Consider the following 16,059-nt stretch of genomic DNA (forward strand, 5'->3'; position numbering starts at 1 on the left):
TTTGGACCTCTTTCTGTAGGTTTTGAATTGTTTCCAATGCTTTATCTATTTTATTTGATTGTTCCTGTAGTGCTTTCCTAACTTCTTCCTTATTTTTCTCAATTCCGTTATATAGTGTTTTGATACCTTTTCTAATCATTTTTCTGAATTCCTTCTCAGTCATTTCCAAAGCCTGTCCATCTTCCAGTATGGAGTGTAGGTCTCCTTCCAGCTTAAAGCCTCAGTCACTTTATCTCATTTCTGGACATGTGCTGATATGGTCATCTGCTTATGTTTTTTGGGCATATTCAGGAGTTATCTGTGGCCTTAATACTTAGAAGGGTGTGTATATTTTGGGTTTTTTTTTTTTTATGCTTTCTGATTCCCTCCAGGTAGATGTAATCAGGAGATGGGCTTCCCTTTTCAATCTTCTTCCTGAGAAATTTCAAGGTGCCACTGTTTGTCGTTGTGACATAAACTCAGGATTTAATTTTTGGCCTATTTTCTTTTTAGTCTGCCTGTCCTGCTCCACAATCCCTGTTCAGGCCTTTTTTTTCTATTTATAAACAGTTCAGATCTGGCTGTGGCCATTTGGCTTTAAGTGGAAACTGTCTCTTTAAATTTTGAGGAGATCTGTGCGCATGCATAGTAGAACCCTCAGGGAGTTGGGGTGGAGTGTCCACTCGCTCAGGCACCCCCTCTAGTCACCAGAATGGAGGTGCGCAGACAGCAAGAGACCAATGAACAGATATAAAAAAAAAAAGAATGTCTACAAACCTTTTTCTCTGCAGTTCTATAAGGCATCTGTGGCTGCTCTGATCCTTCCCCTGCTTGGTCTTGCCCAAGATGGCAGCTCCAGGAGCAGCTGAGCTTCCTGAATTAGAAAGCAATGGCTTTCCTGCTTCTGCTACAAATTCCCCCAGCTGTAAGCCTTCCAATCTTCTAAATATTCCTTTATATGTGGTTCAGAATTCTGACACCATTCCCTGAACCTGGATAGTCTGGTATTCTGTGCTTTTGCTGACGGAGCTCTTCACTGCACTTCCACCCTCTCCGCCATCTTGTTTGTTCTATCCAATTATCTTTTATCTTTGTTTTAGCTTTGACCTTTAGCCCCAACCCACCCAGTTTTCTGTACTGACTATTATCTTACTTTCAAAATTCAGGGAGAATACAAATGTCAAAATAAAATGTAACATACAATTCTTTAAAGAAATAAACAAGGAAGAAATGAAAGGGAAAACCCCAGATGGCAAGAAGTGAGCATGTCCTCTCTACAAGTGGGATGGCCCCAGGTCCCATCACTTCTAGACTCCTAATCATCTAACTGATCACCATATACAACGTATACACATATAAAGTAATTTTCCCTTTAATCAAGACTAGATTCACTTTTTTCAAAGGAATTTTGTAAGAGAAAATAAAATCACAGAAATAAGAGTTTACTCATAAATGACTCCTTTATTCAGAGAAAATTAAGAGTTACATAAAAGTGTGGTTGTTCATTACTTCACTTTATCCTCATCTTGGTCAAGTTTGCTTGAAGCAGACTTACAGTCAAGTCTTAAGGCTGATTTGAGCCTTACATGGTCTATGGTCTATAGTTTCTTCACTGCTGTCACCAGCTAGTGTCTTGCCCTCATCTATCCAGGACTATATACCTCAATGTGGTAGATAAACAGGTGATTACTCCAGAAACGTATGTGTTACATTCTTATTTCCAATTCTGAAGGATGCTCCTAGTCCTATGCATATTTCTATAGCAAAGGCAATCACCACATTTAAAACCTAATAAAAGAATGGTTTTTCAGAAATCTGTCCTGATAGGTCTAAAAGTAACATAATATAGAATAACAGACAACTGCAAAGGGATGGGATTTTTTTTGTTTTTTCAGAACACTGACATCATTGAGTTGTTGTTGTTGTTGTTGTTAAGTATCACGGAGTCGGTTCCCACTCATAGTGACCCTGTACAGGGTTTCCAAGGCTGTAAATCTTTACGGGAGTAGAAAGCCTCATCTTTCTCCCATGGAACAGCTGGTAGTTTCAAACTGCTGACCTTGAGGTTAGCAGCCCTATTCATAACCACTACACTAACAGAGTAGGGAGAGGGAAAAAAAACATGAGAGGAAAGTTATATTAAAGTAGTGTGACATACTTTTAAAATATTAATATATCTTTCTAATTAAAACATCAGGAGCTCTGGTAGTATAGTGGTTATCAATCGGGCTGTGAAGCGCAAGGTTAGCAGTTCAAAACTACCAGCTGTTTTGCGGGAGAAAGATGAGGCTTTCTGCTCCTGTAAAGATTTACAGCCTCGGAAACCCTGTACAGGGTTGCTATGAGTCGGAACCAACTCCACGGCACATCACCACCACCACCAATTAAAACATTGGAGTGTGGCACTAAAGGATAAGCACTCAACTGCAATATTAGTTTGAACCACAAGGTTGGGGTTGAAACCCACCAGCCGCTCCTTGGAAACCTTATTCAGGGTCCCTATGAGTCGGAACCAACTGGATAACATTTAACTAACAACAACAGTTATAAAGCCATCAGGCAGATTGTTATTTTGTCCCCAGAGTCTACAAAATCAAGGAAAACAAATTTAGGTACCACAAAAACAAGCTAATCTTGTGAATGGGCTATAAAAGTTTTACTCCATAGCTGCCTATTTTAATAAGATTCTCATATTCTAAACCAGACTGCTAATTTCAAACGTACCTTGCTGGAATCCTTTCATTCTCTGTTTTTTCCCTGGTTCCTTAGAAAATGATGATCCTAAAGCAGTATTTGAGACTTCTTTTGCTTGTCTGTATTGTTTCAGCTGCTTGACAAAATCTTCTTCTGTTTCCTGATTATAGTTACCGAAGTTGTCATCACTATAGTTACCAAAGTTGTCATCACTGTACGGACTGTATTCATCATAGTCTTTAGTTTTAAATTTTTTGTTATGTGGCTCTTTCTGGGATGTCATGTAGCTTCCTGATATATGACCATGCTAAGTAAAAATGGACAATTTATCAGGATTTTTCACTTCTACATGGCAATTAATAGTAACACAGAGCATCTTCTCCCCCTCCCCCAGAAAACTGGAAGAAAGAAGGGTGAAAAAGATAGTTATTTGTCATGTTTCTTGATTAGTACTCAGTTACACTATTAAAACTAGGTTCCAAAAGTTAAAAGCTTTTCTGACATCGTTAAACATTTTAATGTTCATGCTTTAGCTTTTATTTACAAAGTTCCATGCCAACATCTAGATTTTCATTAAACACAGAATACTTAAAATTGACATCATTATACATGAATTCTTTCTGCACAGTAATAAAAGGACTTTTTTGAAAATATGGAAGATAGTAGAAAAGCTTTGGGGAGTGGTGAGGTGGAAAACTATATTCTCATAACTTGGGAAATTTCAAAATTACTTAGATGGTTAAATATTAACTAAAATAAATATATTTATATTTCCACTTTTAAAAATAGTATTTTATTATTGCTTCATGATATATTTCAATACTTCAGGATTAAAAGCCACTCTGTTAGTGACTAAATTAAAATTTTCCTCTGGCAATTTGATGGTTGTCATAAAAGTTTTTAATTTTCCATATTAATTTAATTTTTCACAGCCTTTACAAAAAAATTGCCACATTCCTATCTTTTTACAATGATTTATCCCTAAACTAACTATCCATGTATACACTCCCTAGTTTCCCCAGAGTGAAAATATTCCCAATAGCCAGCCTCCTAGCATAGGCAAGCATTACATGCTAGGGCTCCTCAGTAAAAAACCTCTGAAGTCATTTGCCAGAGACTTTGGCATAAGGATCAGAGGGCGACGCCTGTGCTGAGAGCAGTTCTGTCCAGGCTGAAAGGGATGAGCAGTCCAGTTCTCTAGGAGAATACCTGCTAGGTTTTACATACTCACCACTGGACTTAACAAAATATATTCAATCAGTAAAGGTCAACAAATGTTTTTTTCAAGGCCTAATGGGACGGACACAGGATCCCTGGTAGTGTAGTGGATTACAAACTGGCCTGTAAACCACAAGGTCAACAGTTTGACTCTACCAGCTGTTCCACAAGAGAAAGATTAGGCTTTCTGCTCCCATAAAGATTTACAGGCTCAGAAATCTATGGAGAGTCACTATGAGTTAGAACCAATTTGGTAGCAGATAACAACCAACCACCACAAAGGAACATAAAAGAAATAAACCAAAAGCACCATATCTACTGCCACTGAGTCAATTCAGACTCAAAGCAACCCTATATAGAGTTTGTGAAGCTAGAAATGTTCATAGGAACGAAGTCTCATCTTTTTCCCAAAGAGCGGCTGGTAGATTCGAATGACTGGACCATGATTCTCAGTTATTTGGCAGTTGTATAATAATGTAATTTGGCAGTTATATAATGATACAGTCTTCCTCCATTTTTGCATAATGCCCAATTTTGCAAAACTACCTGGTCTTTGAAACCTAACCATGTCAATAAGAATAGGTGTATTTTGCAATAAATGGTCAGTACACATACATACAGATATACACACATACTTAACACAGATGTATGGGGAAAAAGACCTGGAATGAAAGAGAAGAACAGAGAGAGAGGAAAATAAACATCAAACTGAAAGTTAACATCTACTGAAAAGAATGAAGAGTACTGGAAATGAAATATGGATTATGCTTTAGTCTTTCATAACTCTTTAACTCTTTTTTGAAACAATGATATTGTATCTACGGTGATATATAATAGCCAATATAAGATGAAAATAAATAATTTCATAATGTTTAAAGAATACGAGGCATTTAAACAAGTGCACTGTTGTTTATGCATACAAATTAACCCTGCCATTCAGCATAGTCACCAAGAAGGCTCTCTATTAAATACTACCACTGCTGTAAATAGTCTGGATCTCCTCTTTTAGTAACAACTATGAATTCAGATGTTACCAATCTCACTATTCGATATTTTCAAATGCCGTGTTAATGTGAAATACAAAAGTCCATCATGAGCATCATTTTATTCACTGGAGGAGTCCCCAAATGAGTTTTGACTATTTCTAAATAATAAATTCAACTAAAATTGAAACACCAAATTAATGCTTGCTGAATTGATTTTAAAATAGTTCTAATGAATAGTTACTCAAATGTTTTGAAAATGGCAGTACCATTGACCCCAAAATCAATATAAGTATACATCCTAATACTCACCTAACTTGATAAAAGTTCTTGAGAGATATACATTCCTTTTTAAGCTTGAAAGACATTTTAATAAAAGTTATTTATTCAGTGTTTACTGAACTATCTTAAGTTTTTTACAAAAAAAGCAAGTCAGAATTTTGAATTAACTCTAACATACTAATTTGTTTTCTAAATTTACCAAGACATTGTTGTTGGTTTAAGTGCTGTCGAGTTGGTTCCCACTCATAGCAACCCTGTGTAGGGTTCCTGAGGAGCAGCTGGTGAGTTTAAACCGCCTACCTTGCAGTTCAAACCGACCTGATTGTCGAGTGCTTATCCTACAGCGCCACACCAGGACTCCACAAGGCATTAGGAAGAGCAAATTAGTAAAAGGAATAGAGCTTCTATAGACAGACTAACAGAAGCACAGGGTCAGAGTGGCAGAACCCAGAACCCAGAAAGAAAATCATTGCAGATAAATGCACACTCCCCAGTGATGTTGAGAGCATCAATATTTTTCTAGCAGAGAAAATAATTCATAGCCACAATGAAGACTTTGTTCATACAGTACAATGTATTTAAGAAAGACAAAGTGTACCATGTTATTTGAAAATTATTTCTCAAACACTTGAAATAATTTGTGTTATTAAAGACGTTACCTATATTCAAAATTCAATACTGTCTCATTTCCTAATAGTTAAGGATTAATAGTATTGCTATGTATTCTTTATTTTCAAAGATTTAAAAATTTTTAGTATGTATCTTATAAAACAACATTTTCAAACTATCAGAAAGCAAGGGAATAAAACTGAAAATTTCGGTTTCTCTTTAAAAAGCAATACCTGAAGAAATGGAATGTTATAATCCCTGTAGAAACTAGTTCCTTTCTTACGGGAACTCTCTGTGTGTTCAACATCTGAAGCAAGGCTGTAGTCTGAACTATCATCACTAGACGGAGAATTATGCTGAAGGAAAAAACAAATATGTTACATTTACTAAAGGAAAAACACAACTAATAACGAGATACACTGGCTTCACTCAAAGGTGCCAACTAGATAATAGCGTCATAGTAGACTCTCAAGTATTAATTAATAAATTCTTGTTCTAAAGGCCATTCTCACATCAACTTCCATGGTATTCTGAAGACTTTATGTCAGCATGTTCCTCATCATCTCTGACTTCAAACAGAAATATTACAACCCTATGTGCTAAATGGAGTCCCTGTGTGGTGCTATGGGTTAATGCGCCAGACTGCAAAGCTGTTTGAACTGCAAGGTCAGCAGTTAAAGCTCACCAGCTGCTCCTCAGAAACCATATACAGGGTCGTTATGGGTCGGAACCGACGCTACAGCACTTAACAACAACAACAATGCTCTGCATGGAGTCCTGGTGTGGTGCTGTGTTGTTAACGTGCTGGACTGCAAAGTCGGTTTGAGCCTCAAGGTTGGCAATTCAAGCTCACTCCTTGGAAACCCCATACAGGCACTTAACGACCAACAACAACATGCTCTAAATGGCGTTCTGGTGTGAAGCTTTAGTATAAGCACTGGTCTTCTAACTACAAGATTGGCAGTTCAAACCCACCAGCAGCTCCTCAGAAACCCTATATTGGATTGTTATGAGTGTGAACTGACTGGGCAGCACTTAACAACAATGCTATAAATATACTCAGATTTAGCTAATCTTAAAGGAAGTAAAATGGATCCCTTATTATCAGAAATGATCCTAGAATATGACTGGAGTATGTATTAGTATTTCTTTAATCTAAAATGACTTTATTGTTATTGTTGTTAAGGGCTTTAGAGCTCTTGTATTCTATTTTATAACCATACTAATGGGATAGCAAAACATTTCAAATAAGAAATACAATCTGTAGAACTGAACAAAACTGTTATTAAAACAATAAATGATTGACTGATTGACAAATATCGACAAATACCGAGTTTAAGTTTTTTTCAAGTATGAGTGCAGTTTTCCTTAATAAAAAAAAAAAAGTCATCAAATCTCTAGCTGTTTACAACAACCTTCCCAGATCCGCTGCTTAAAAAGTTCTTGAAGTTCTAATCAAGTGAAGACACTAGGTCTGCATTTTATCATCCTTGCTTTCCTAGTATCTATGGCTGGTGCAAACACAGTAAAAATTTGCTGAACTAAATTGAACTCTGATGTTTACAAAGGGAAAGAATCTGTTTTCCTCAACTGTACTCCTTTGTGCTGGAGGACAAACTCTATTCTTTCACTCTGTTTTCAAATGCTCTGGCTCTGGGGTGGCTGTATTGTGTTGATTTGATGGTAGTGGTGGTTGTGTGCCGTGAAGTCAGTTTGGACTCATAGTGACCCTGCATAGGGTTTCCGAGGCTTTGTCTTACTTTTTTCCGAGGTTTACAGGAGCAGAAGTCTCATCTTTCTCCTGCAGAAGAGCTGGTAGTTTCAAACTGCTGGGGTTCGCAGCCCGATTCGTAACCACTATGCTACCAGAGCTCCTTATTTAAGAGGAAAAGCGCATAAAAAAACTTGAAAGTCGTTTTTTCTTATATTTTTGCATTGTCTGATTTTCTTTGAGGATATAGTTTTTTTTAACTTCAACCACAAAGAAGATATTCATTTAATGTTTTCCAGAAGCATATGCTGAGTACTATTTGGGATGCTTGGTTGTTGTTAGCTACACACCCAATGAATCAGCTCTAATGCCTGGCAACCTTACATTTAACAAGACAAAACATTGCCTGGTCTTGCTCCCATCTTCTTCGATATATTTGAGTCCACTGTCAAAGCTACTGTGTCATTTATTTTAGGGTTTCCCTCATTTTTGCTGAAATTCTACTTTAGCAAATATGGTGTCCTTTTCTAGCAATTGATCTTTCCTGGTGATGTGTTCAAAGAAAGAAAAGAGAACTGAAGTCTCATCATCCTTACTTCTGAGAAGATTCTGGCTGTTATTTCTTCTGAGACTTATTTGTTTGTTCTTCTGGTAGTCCATGGTATATTCAATATTCTTCCACAACACCACAATTCAAATGCATCAGTTTTTCTTCATTCTTCATTTTTGCTGTCTAGTTTTCACATGCATATATGGCAAGTGAAAAGAATGAGGTATACCTTAGTCATCAAAATGATATCTTTATTTCATAAAGCTGTAAAGAGATCTTTGGAGTCCTGGTGTGGCGCTGTGAATTAATGTGCCACACTGCAAAGCCGTTTGAACTATAAGGTCGGCGGTTCAAGCTCACCAGTTGCTCCAGGGTACTTATGAGTCAGAACTGACTCGATGGCATGTAACAACAACAACAATAACAACAAAGAGATCTTTTGCAGCAGATTTGCCCAATGCAGTTATGTTGTTTGATTTCCTCAAAGCTACTTCAGTGGGAGTTGATTGCTGCTCAATGAGGTTGTCACAAACATTCCACTGAAAAAACACAGTATCTGTGTTGCACAATAGAGCAGAGTGCAGTAAAATAAGCTATGCCTGTATTTTGTTTCATCATTTATTTTTATGTCTATGATCCATCTCCCTAATTTTACCAGATAAAAACAAAGTTCCTTGTGGAAATAATTATATGTATGTTTTTCTTCTTTAATCAAAATATTTATCACAGCATAACCCAGTAAACGCTTATGTATTACCTAATTGGTTCAGGTTAGTGGAAGAGTTTACAGAGATATAAATAAGTAAATCTTACAAAGAGGAACTTAAATAAAGTTAAAAGTGAGGGCAAAGAGGCTTGAGAGCTACTGCTACTGTACTGTGGTAGAACAGATTCTGACTCACAGCAACCCAACAGGACAAAATAGAATTTAAATGTACTATGGGTTCGGACCCGACTCAATGGCACATAACAACAACAACAATGGGTTCTCAAGAATAAGGAGCTCTGGTAGCGTAGTGGTTACGAATCGGGCTGCGAACCTTAAGGTCAGCGGTTCGAAACTACCAGCCGCTCCGCGGGAGAAAGATGAGGCTTCCTACTCCCGTAAGGATTTACACCCTCGGAAACCCTGTACAGGGTCGCTATGGGTCGGAACCGACTTGACGGCACTTAACAACAACAACAACGGGTTCTCAAAGCTACAAATATATGGTGGTGGTGTGCCATATTTGACTCAGAGAGGCCCTGCATAGGGTCAAAAGATAGGGTTTCCAAGCCTGTAAATCTTTATGGGAGCAGAAACCCTATCTTTCTCCTGCAGAATGGCTGGTAGTTTCTAACTGCTGACCTTGAAGTTAGCAGTCCAACTCGTAACCACTACACTACCAGAGCTCCTTTACAAATTATGTGTGTGTGTGTGTGTGTGTGTGTGTGTATGTAATGCTTTGAGTGAAAGTTTACACAGTAAATTGGTTTCCCGTTCAACAATTTCTAAGTATCTTGCTTCATTACATTGTTAGCAATAGCTACCTTATAACAGCACTCTTACTACTTCCTTTCTCTGTTTACGGTTTTAAATCATCCTTCTTTCTTATCCTTCTTGCCTTCTGAGGTTTACCCCAGGGCAAATGTTGTCTTTTGACTTCATACAGTTAATTACTCTAAGAAGTGTATATCTCCTGTCTGTTGTTTGGCTGAAAGCTGAGCCATAGAGGGAGTTCAGTTCCAGGCCTGAAAAGTAACCAAGGGCCATAGTTTAAGGGGCTCCACAGGCTCCATCAGACCAACAAGCTTGATATTTTTTATGTTTCTGAGTTTTGTTCCATTTTTTCACCCCATTCTATGCAGGACTCTCTTATTGTGATCCCTTTCAGAACAATCAGCAAATGGTAGCCAGGTACCATCTGGTTCTTCTGGTCTCACGGTGGGAAGACTGAGGTTCCATTAGTCCTTTGGACTAACTGTTTCCATGTGTCTTTAATTTCCCCCATTTTTTGTTGCTCCAGATGGGGAGAAACCAACAGCAGCATCTTAGCTGTCTGCCTACAAGCCTTTAAGACCTAGTTGATGCTCAAAAAGTAGAATACAGAGAGCATCCAGTGAACTGTTGTTGTTGTTAAGTGCCCTTGAGTTGGTTCTGACCCACAGTGACCCTACCCTGTATAGGGTTTCCTAGAAGCAACTGGTGAGCCTGAACCTCAAACCAACTCTGCAGTCTAACACATTAACCCACAGCACCACACCAGGACTCCTTAGTGAATTGTACCATATGACCTTGACATCTCTGCAACTATGGTCCTGTAAAATTCACATGGGGGTGGCATCTGACCTCTGACTTCATAATGAGAAGGAAAATCAAAGTCCACAACCCAAGACCTTCCCCCCTCCAACCTTCTTTCCCAATTCTGACATCAACCATGCCTCCCACAGCACTCTTACCACTTCCTTTCTGCTGAGTAAATTTTTCATAGCAATGGCCACAAAGAACTCTCAGATAATACTTATGATTATTAGGGTAGTTAACAGATTATAATTTGAAATAGAACATGGTCAGGATAGTTCTTTAGTCAGGAATAACTCATCTCAGTCATGCCTCGAGGCATATCTCTCTGTGTGGTCTTCAGCCTCTCAGCCACATAGCCCCCTGGCCCCTGCACTGCTTGGCAACGTTACAAAGCTCTTCTAGTGCTGCTGTTCCACTCCGTTCCACCTTAAGGAAATCTCAGTTTCTGTCCAAAGAACTCCTTTTAGTATTCTGGATAAGGCTGATCTAGTTTTTAATAAATTCTTTTCATTTCTGTTTATATGATAGTGTCCTAATTTCATTGTCATATTTAACAGGCAATTTTGGTGAGTACATGAATCAATTGGCAACTTTTGTTATATATATGCTTTCCATTGTCTTCTTGTCTGCATGGTTTCTGCTGAGAAATCAGCACTTAATCTTTTTAGTTTTTACTTTTTCCTGAGCTCTGCTTAGGATTCTTTATCTTTCGTTTTGAAAAGTTGATTGTAATATGTTCCGGTGATTTTCTTTTGGGGTCTATCTGTTTGGAATTTGTTCAAGTTCTTGCCTTTCATAAAGTCAGGGAAGTTTTCTTCCAACAATTCCCGGGGAGTTTTCTGGGTTTTTTTTGTTTGTTTGTTTTTTGTCTTTTTATTCTGGAATTCCAATCACATGTATGTTATTCCTCTTGACAATATTCCACATAAATCTTAAGACATTCTTTGGAATTTTTCATTCTTTTTTCTGATTGTTCCTCTAGCAGATGAATTATTCAAAGATTTGTCTTCAAGCTCAGGAATTCAGGATTCCACTGATTCAATTCTACTTCTTTGCCCTTTCAATGTATTATCTATTTATAAAATCTTAGACTCTGTTGGATAGGTACTAGACTGCAAATCACAGGCTGGCAGGTAACTCACCAGCTGTTTCTTAAAGAGAGATTTACAGTCTCGAAAACACTATACAGGGTAGCTATGAGTCAGAACGAACTCAAGGGGTAGGGAATAACTCCTTTCCCCTTGAACTGGACATGGTGACTTATTTTAAGCAAACAGAATGTGTCAGAAGTGATGATGCTTTACTTCTGATATTAGCTTATACAGAGACATTGGCTTCCATCTTAGATGTGCTTTCTTTCTCTTTCAGCTAGAAAAATAATCAAAATTGATAATAAAATGGTATAGACTGAAGGAGAACTTAATTTCTTCAATTTCATTGTTATCAAGGAAGTAAGATTTGATTTCCCTTACAGTGTTGCATTTAGTAAAGTGGAAAAGAGAAAATGTTGTCTAATGAACTGGATGATCTATATAAGATTTCCAAGCAAAAAGTTTAAAGTGCCTAATGCACATTTTCTTCTTGATGCTTAAAGTAAAATGTGAGAGGAGACAGAAAATTTAAAGAAAGGACTGTTTAGGGAAAAAAAAAAGTCAGGACTCCATGGTTTTGAATGTTGTCAACCTTTCTAAAATGGCAAATGATGTAAAATTAGTAAATGGCTCCCAAGCAACAACCAAATTTAGGGCAGGGTCAGGAAAATGTGGTCTAAAGATCTAGGATGTAACTATAAAATCTTTTGTAAAGATATCAGAAAGATGTAAGGTGGTGTCTCAGAACACTATTAAGTTGGGGGTGGGGAGGCTGGGAGAAGGTCTTCTGAGGAGATTAAAGGTTATGTCTCATGTTGTTGTCAAGCGCCATCGAGTCGATTCCGACCCATAGCGACTCTGTATAGGGTTTCCAAGGAGCAGCTGGTGAGCTCGAACTGCCACACAGATTATCTCTATTGAACAAGGCCTCCAAGAAGTGAAAGGGCTTATTGAAGACATTTGTGGATGTGGCTGTGATCTGATTAAATGAACCAGTTATATTTACATGAGATCTAAAAATTTTTGAGAATTTATCAGTAGAAATACTGTCAATTAGGGCTAAAAAGGATAGAGAGATTTAAAATGAAAAGAGACCACTGAATCCCTCAAAAATTGTAATGGCAGGAAGTAGACTGAAGAAACTACTTATTAAAAAGGAGTCAAAGGGCTAATGCCCTTGGTTGATAATTGAAAGGCTGAAGTTGGGGTCCATTTAGAGGCACCTGAGAAGGAAGGCCTGGCAAACTAATTCAGAAAAAATCAGCCAGTGAAAACCTTAAGGACAACAGTTCTAATTCTGACACACATAGCATTTGCTATGAGTCAGAATCAACAACTGTTTGGACCAAAGGTCTTGGAAAATTACTCCCAGGCCTTAAAAGGTAATCAAGAAAAAGGCACAAGGACATTCAGTAAATCTTTGGAAAAGTCACTGCAAAAAGGATTATCCGATCTTTGAAGGTTTGAAGGGATTCTCATTTGAAAACATCTAACCCTTGCGCATGTTATTATTGTTGTGTGCCTCGAATCGGTTCCAACTCATATCAATTCTGTATAGGGTTTCTCAGAGCAGCTGGTAGATTTGAACTGTCAACCTTGTGGTAGGCAATACAGTGTTTATTCTACAGTGCCACACTAGGCCTTTTGCTTCTGAGTGTTGTTAAGTGCCGTCGAGTTTGTTCCAACTCATAGCGACCCTGTACAGTGTTTCCAAGGAGTGGCTGGTGGGTTCGAACTGCCAACATTGTGGTTCAAGTACAGTGCTGATCCTACAGTAGTGCTACCTTCTTGCCAAAAAGTCTATGGAACAAATTTTGTTAAGTAATATTTTTCTAAAAAATTATCCATTCATTTGGGTTTTCATACTTATTTTTATACAATTGGCTTTCTTATGGTATTCATTTCCTGTTTTGTTATTTCACTCTTAATTAATTTTTTTTCTTGCTTTCCTTTGTTTGATTACTCAATGATCTGTATAAATTGATCTTTTTAAAACTACTAGTTATGCATTCTAATTTACTAAGTTCTGCTTGTAACTTTCCTAATTCCTTCCATTTGTTTCTTTTGTTTTTCTTTTTTGTTGTTTTTCTAGTTTTTCAAATTGGTTAACTCGCTTCTTGTCATTTGTATTTCTACAGATATTTAATATTGTAACACTATATTTTTTCTGATAACTGCTTTAGCTGTAGTTTATAAATACTGGTATGTCAAGATTCAATTATTATTTTCATGAAATTCCTCAGTTTTAATATGTTTCCCCCATGTATCATGGACTGTTTAAGGCAAGTATTTGAATTACCAAACAGAAAGGGCCTTTTGGTTTTTTACTTTGTTGTTAATGTATAGTTCTAGTGAATTATGGGTTGAGATTGCTTTTTGTATTATTTCTAGTCTACTGAAGTAACCAGGTTTCCCTCAAAACCTATGACATGGTCAGTTTTTATGAACAGTCCAATTGTACTTGAAAGGAAGTTGTATACTCAGGATTCGGGGTTTAATATACACCTATAATATCTCTTCAATATCATTACTATCCATTTGATTGTTCTCTTTGGATTAAGAGTTTACTGATCTCTCTCTTATTATTCATGTGTTACTGCCTATTTCTTTTTATAGCTCCTGCAGTTTCTGCTTTTGAAAGTTGCTATATTTGGTAGTATAAAATATTAATAGTTTATTATCTTTATCGTAAATACCTTGTTGTTATTGTTAAGTACCACTTATTGTTATTGTTAAGTATCGTAAATACCACTGAGTCAGTTCTGGACCACTGCGACCCTATATAGGGTTTCTGCCAAGCAACTGGTGAGCTTGAACCACTGACTTTATGGTACAAACCAACTTTGCTGCCCAGTGCATTAACCCAAATATCCTTTGTATCCTTTCATGCCTTTTTAGTCTGAATTTAACTTTCATCTATCAGCATAAAATTTCTGACTTCTTTTTCTTTGCATTTGACTGGTATAGTCTTATTCATTTAAAAAAATCTTTCTATTGTACAGTAGCTAAGAATAGGATTTTGCATTGTTGGGGATACATCTTTTAGTATTTAAAATACTTATATGTTTGCTTCACTGATTTCATACTACCTTTATCCTATCCAATAACCTTAGTTTATTTGTTCTAAATAGGAACAATAATCAAAGTAGGTAGCAACCTCCTCTTCTCCATTCCTCTTGCATTCCTAGGATATAATTTGAAGTAATATTATTTTACTTACTCAAAGTAACCAACACACTTGTCCTGCTTACTATAGAGTATTCCTCTTTTCATGATATTTGAGTTGTAATGTTTCAATACAGTATACTGTATTACTTATGACCACCACTTTGTCTCAGGTTTACAAGGAAATGTGTGTGTGTGTGTATCTCACTGTCTCAAACCAGTCATTTTGGTTATTGTAAGAACTCGTTCTCTAGTCGACTCTATAGCAAGGCTCATGGGAACAATATTCCTGAGGTCTTGCAAATGCAGTTTGTTGGAAAGGGGGAAATCAGTCTATTGAGCAGCATATCAACCTTTGCCTGGGTTGCTTAATCAGAAGCCATGGACATTCAAGTCAGATCCAGAAGAGGACATGGAATGAGAAATATCATTGCTGATGCCATGTGGATCTTGGCTGAAAGTGGCAATACCAGTAAGATGTTTACTTGTACTTGACTGCTATGCAAAGATATCAAATGTATGGATCATAAAAAACCATGGCTAACATTGGGAAGAATGGGAATTCCAGAACACTTAATTGTGCTTATGAAGAACCTATATATAGGCCAAGAGTCAGAACAAGGGGATAGTGAATGTTTTAAAATCAGGAAAGGTGTGTGTCAGGGTTATAAACTTTCACCACACTTAGTCAATCTATATGTTAAGCAAAATTCTGAGAAGATGGTTACATGAAGGAGAACATGCCATAAAAATTAGAAGAAGACTCATTAACAACCTGTGACAAATAAGTAAAATCATGATAAATGGAGTTCAGATTGAAGTTGCAAAATACTTCAACTTGACTCTACAATCAATGCTCACTGAAACAGCAATCAAGAAATCAAGTAACGTATTGCACTAGGCAAATCTGCTGAAAAGACTTCAACTTTAAAGTGTTTAAGAGCAAAGAAGTTACTTTCATGACTAAGGTGCACCTTATCAGAGCTATGGTATTTTCAATTACCTTATATGCATACAAATGCTGAACAATGAACAAGGAAGTCTGGGAAAGAATCAATATATTTAAATTATGGTGTTGAAGAAGAAACTGAAATTACCATGAATGAACAAATGCTTTTTGAAGGAAGTATAGTATGGTCCAGGATCAGTCAGTGTTTCGTACTGCTGTGCATATGGTTGTTATGAGTCAGTACTGACTCAATGGCATCTAACAACAACAATAGCTGGATTGCTCCTCAGAAGCGCAAGATAATACAGAAACGGCTACAATCATACATTGACAGACAACTTCCAGAGGTTCAAGCTGGATTCAGAAGAGGCCGTGGAACGAAAGATATCATTGAGGATGTCTGATGGATCTTGGCTGAAACCAGAGAATATCAGAAGGATGTTTACCTATGCTTTATTGACTATGCGAAGGCTTTTGATTGTGTGGATCATGACAAGCTATGGACAACATTGAGAAGTATGAGTATTCCAGAACACTTAATTGT

The 16,059-nt window shown here is 37.1% G+C and overlaps 1 protein-coding gene across 1 annotated transcript in view; it reads right to left on the reverse strand.

The window, feature by feature from the left end:
• ZC3H6 (zinc finger CCCH-type containing 6) overlaps positions 1 to 16,059 on the reverse strand; it is a 73,646-nt gene that overhangs the window by 21,860 nt on the left and 35,727 nt on the right. Inside the window, exons 3-4 of the mRNA XM_006876448.1 lie at positions 5,999 to 6,121; positions 2,704 to 2,980 (exon numbers count right to left, since the gene is read on the reverse strand). Coding sequence (XP_006876510.1) covers positions 2,704 to 2,980; positions 5,999 to 6,121 — 400 coding nt within the window. The remainder of the gene's footprint in view (positions 1 to 2,703; positions 2,981 to 5,998; positions 6,122 to 16,059) is intronic.

This window comes from Chrysochloris asiatica, unplaced genomic scaffold (assembly GCF_000296735.1).
Source record: "Chrysochloris asiatica unplaced genomic scaffold, ChrAsi1.0 scaffold00380, whole genome shotgun sequence".
NCBI classification, from domain to species: Eukaryota; Metazoa; Chordata; class Mammalia; order Afrosoricida; family Chrysochloridae; genus Chrysochloris; species Chrysochloris asiatica.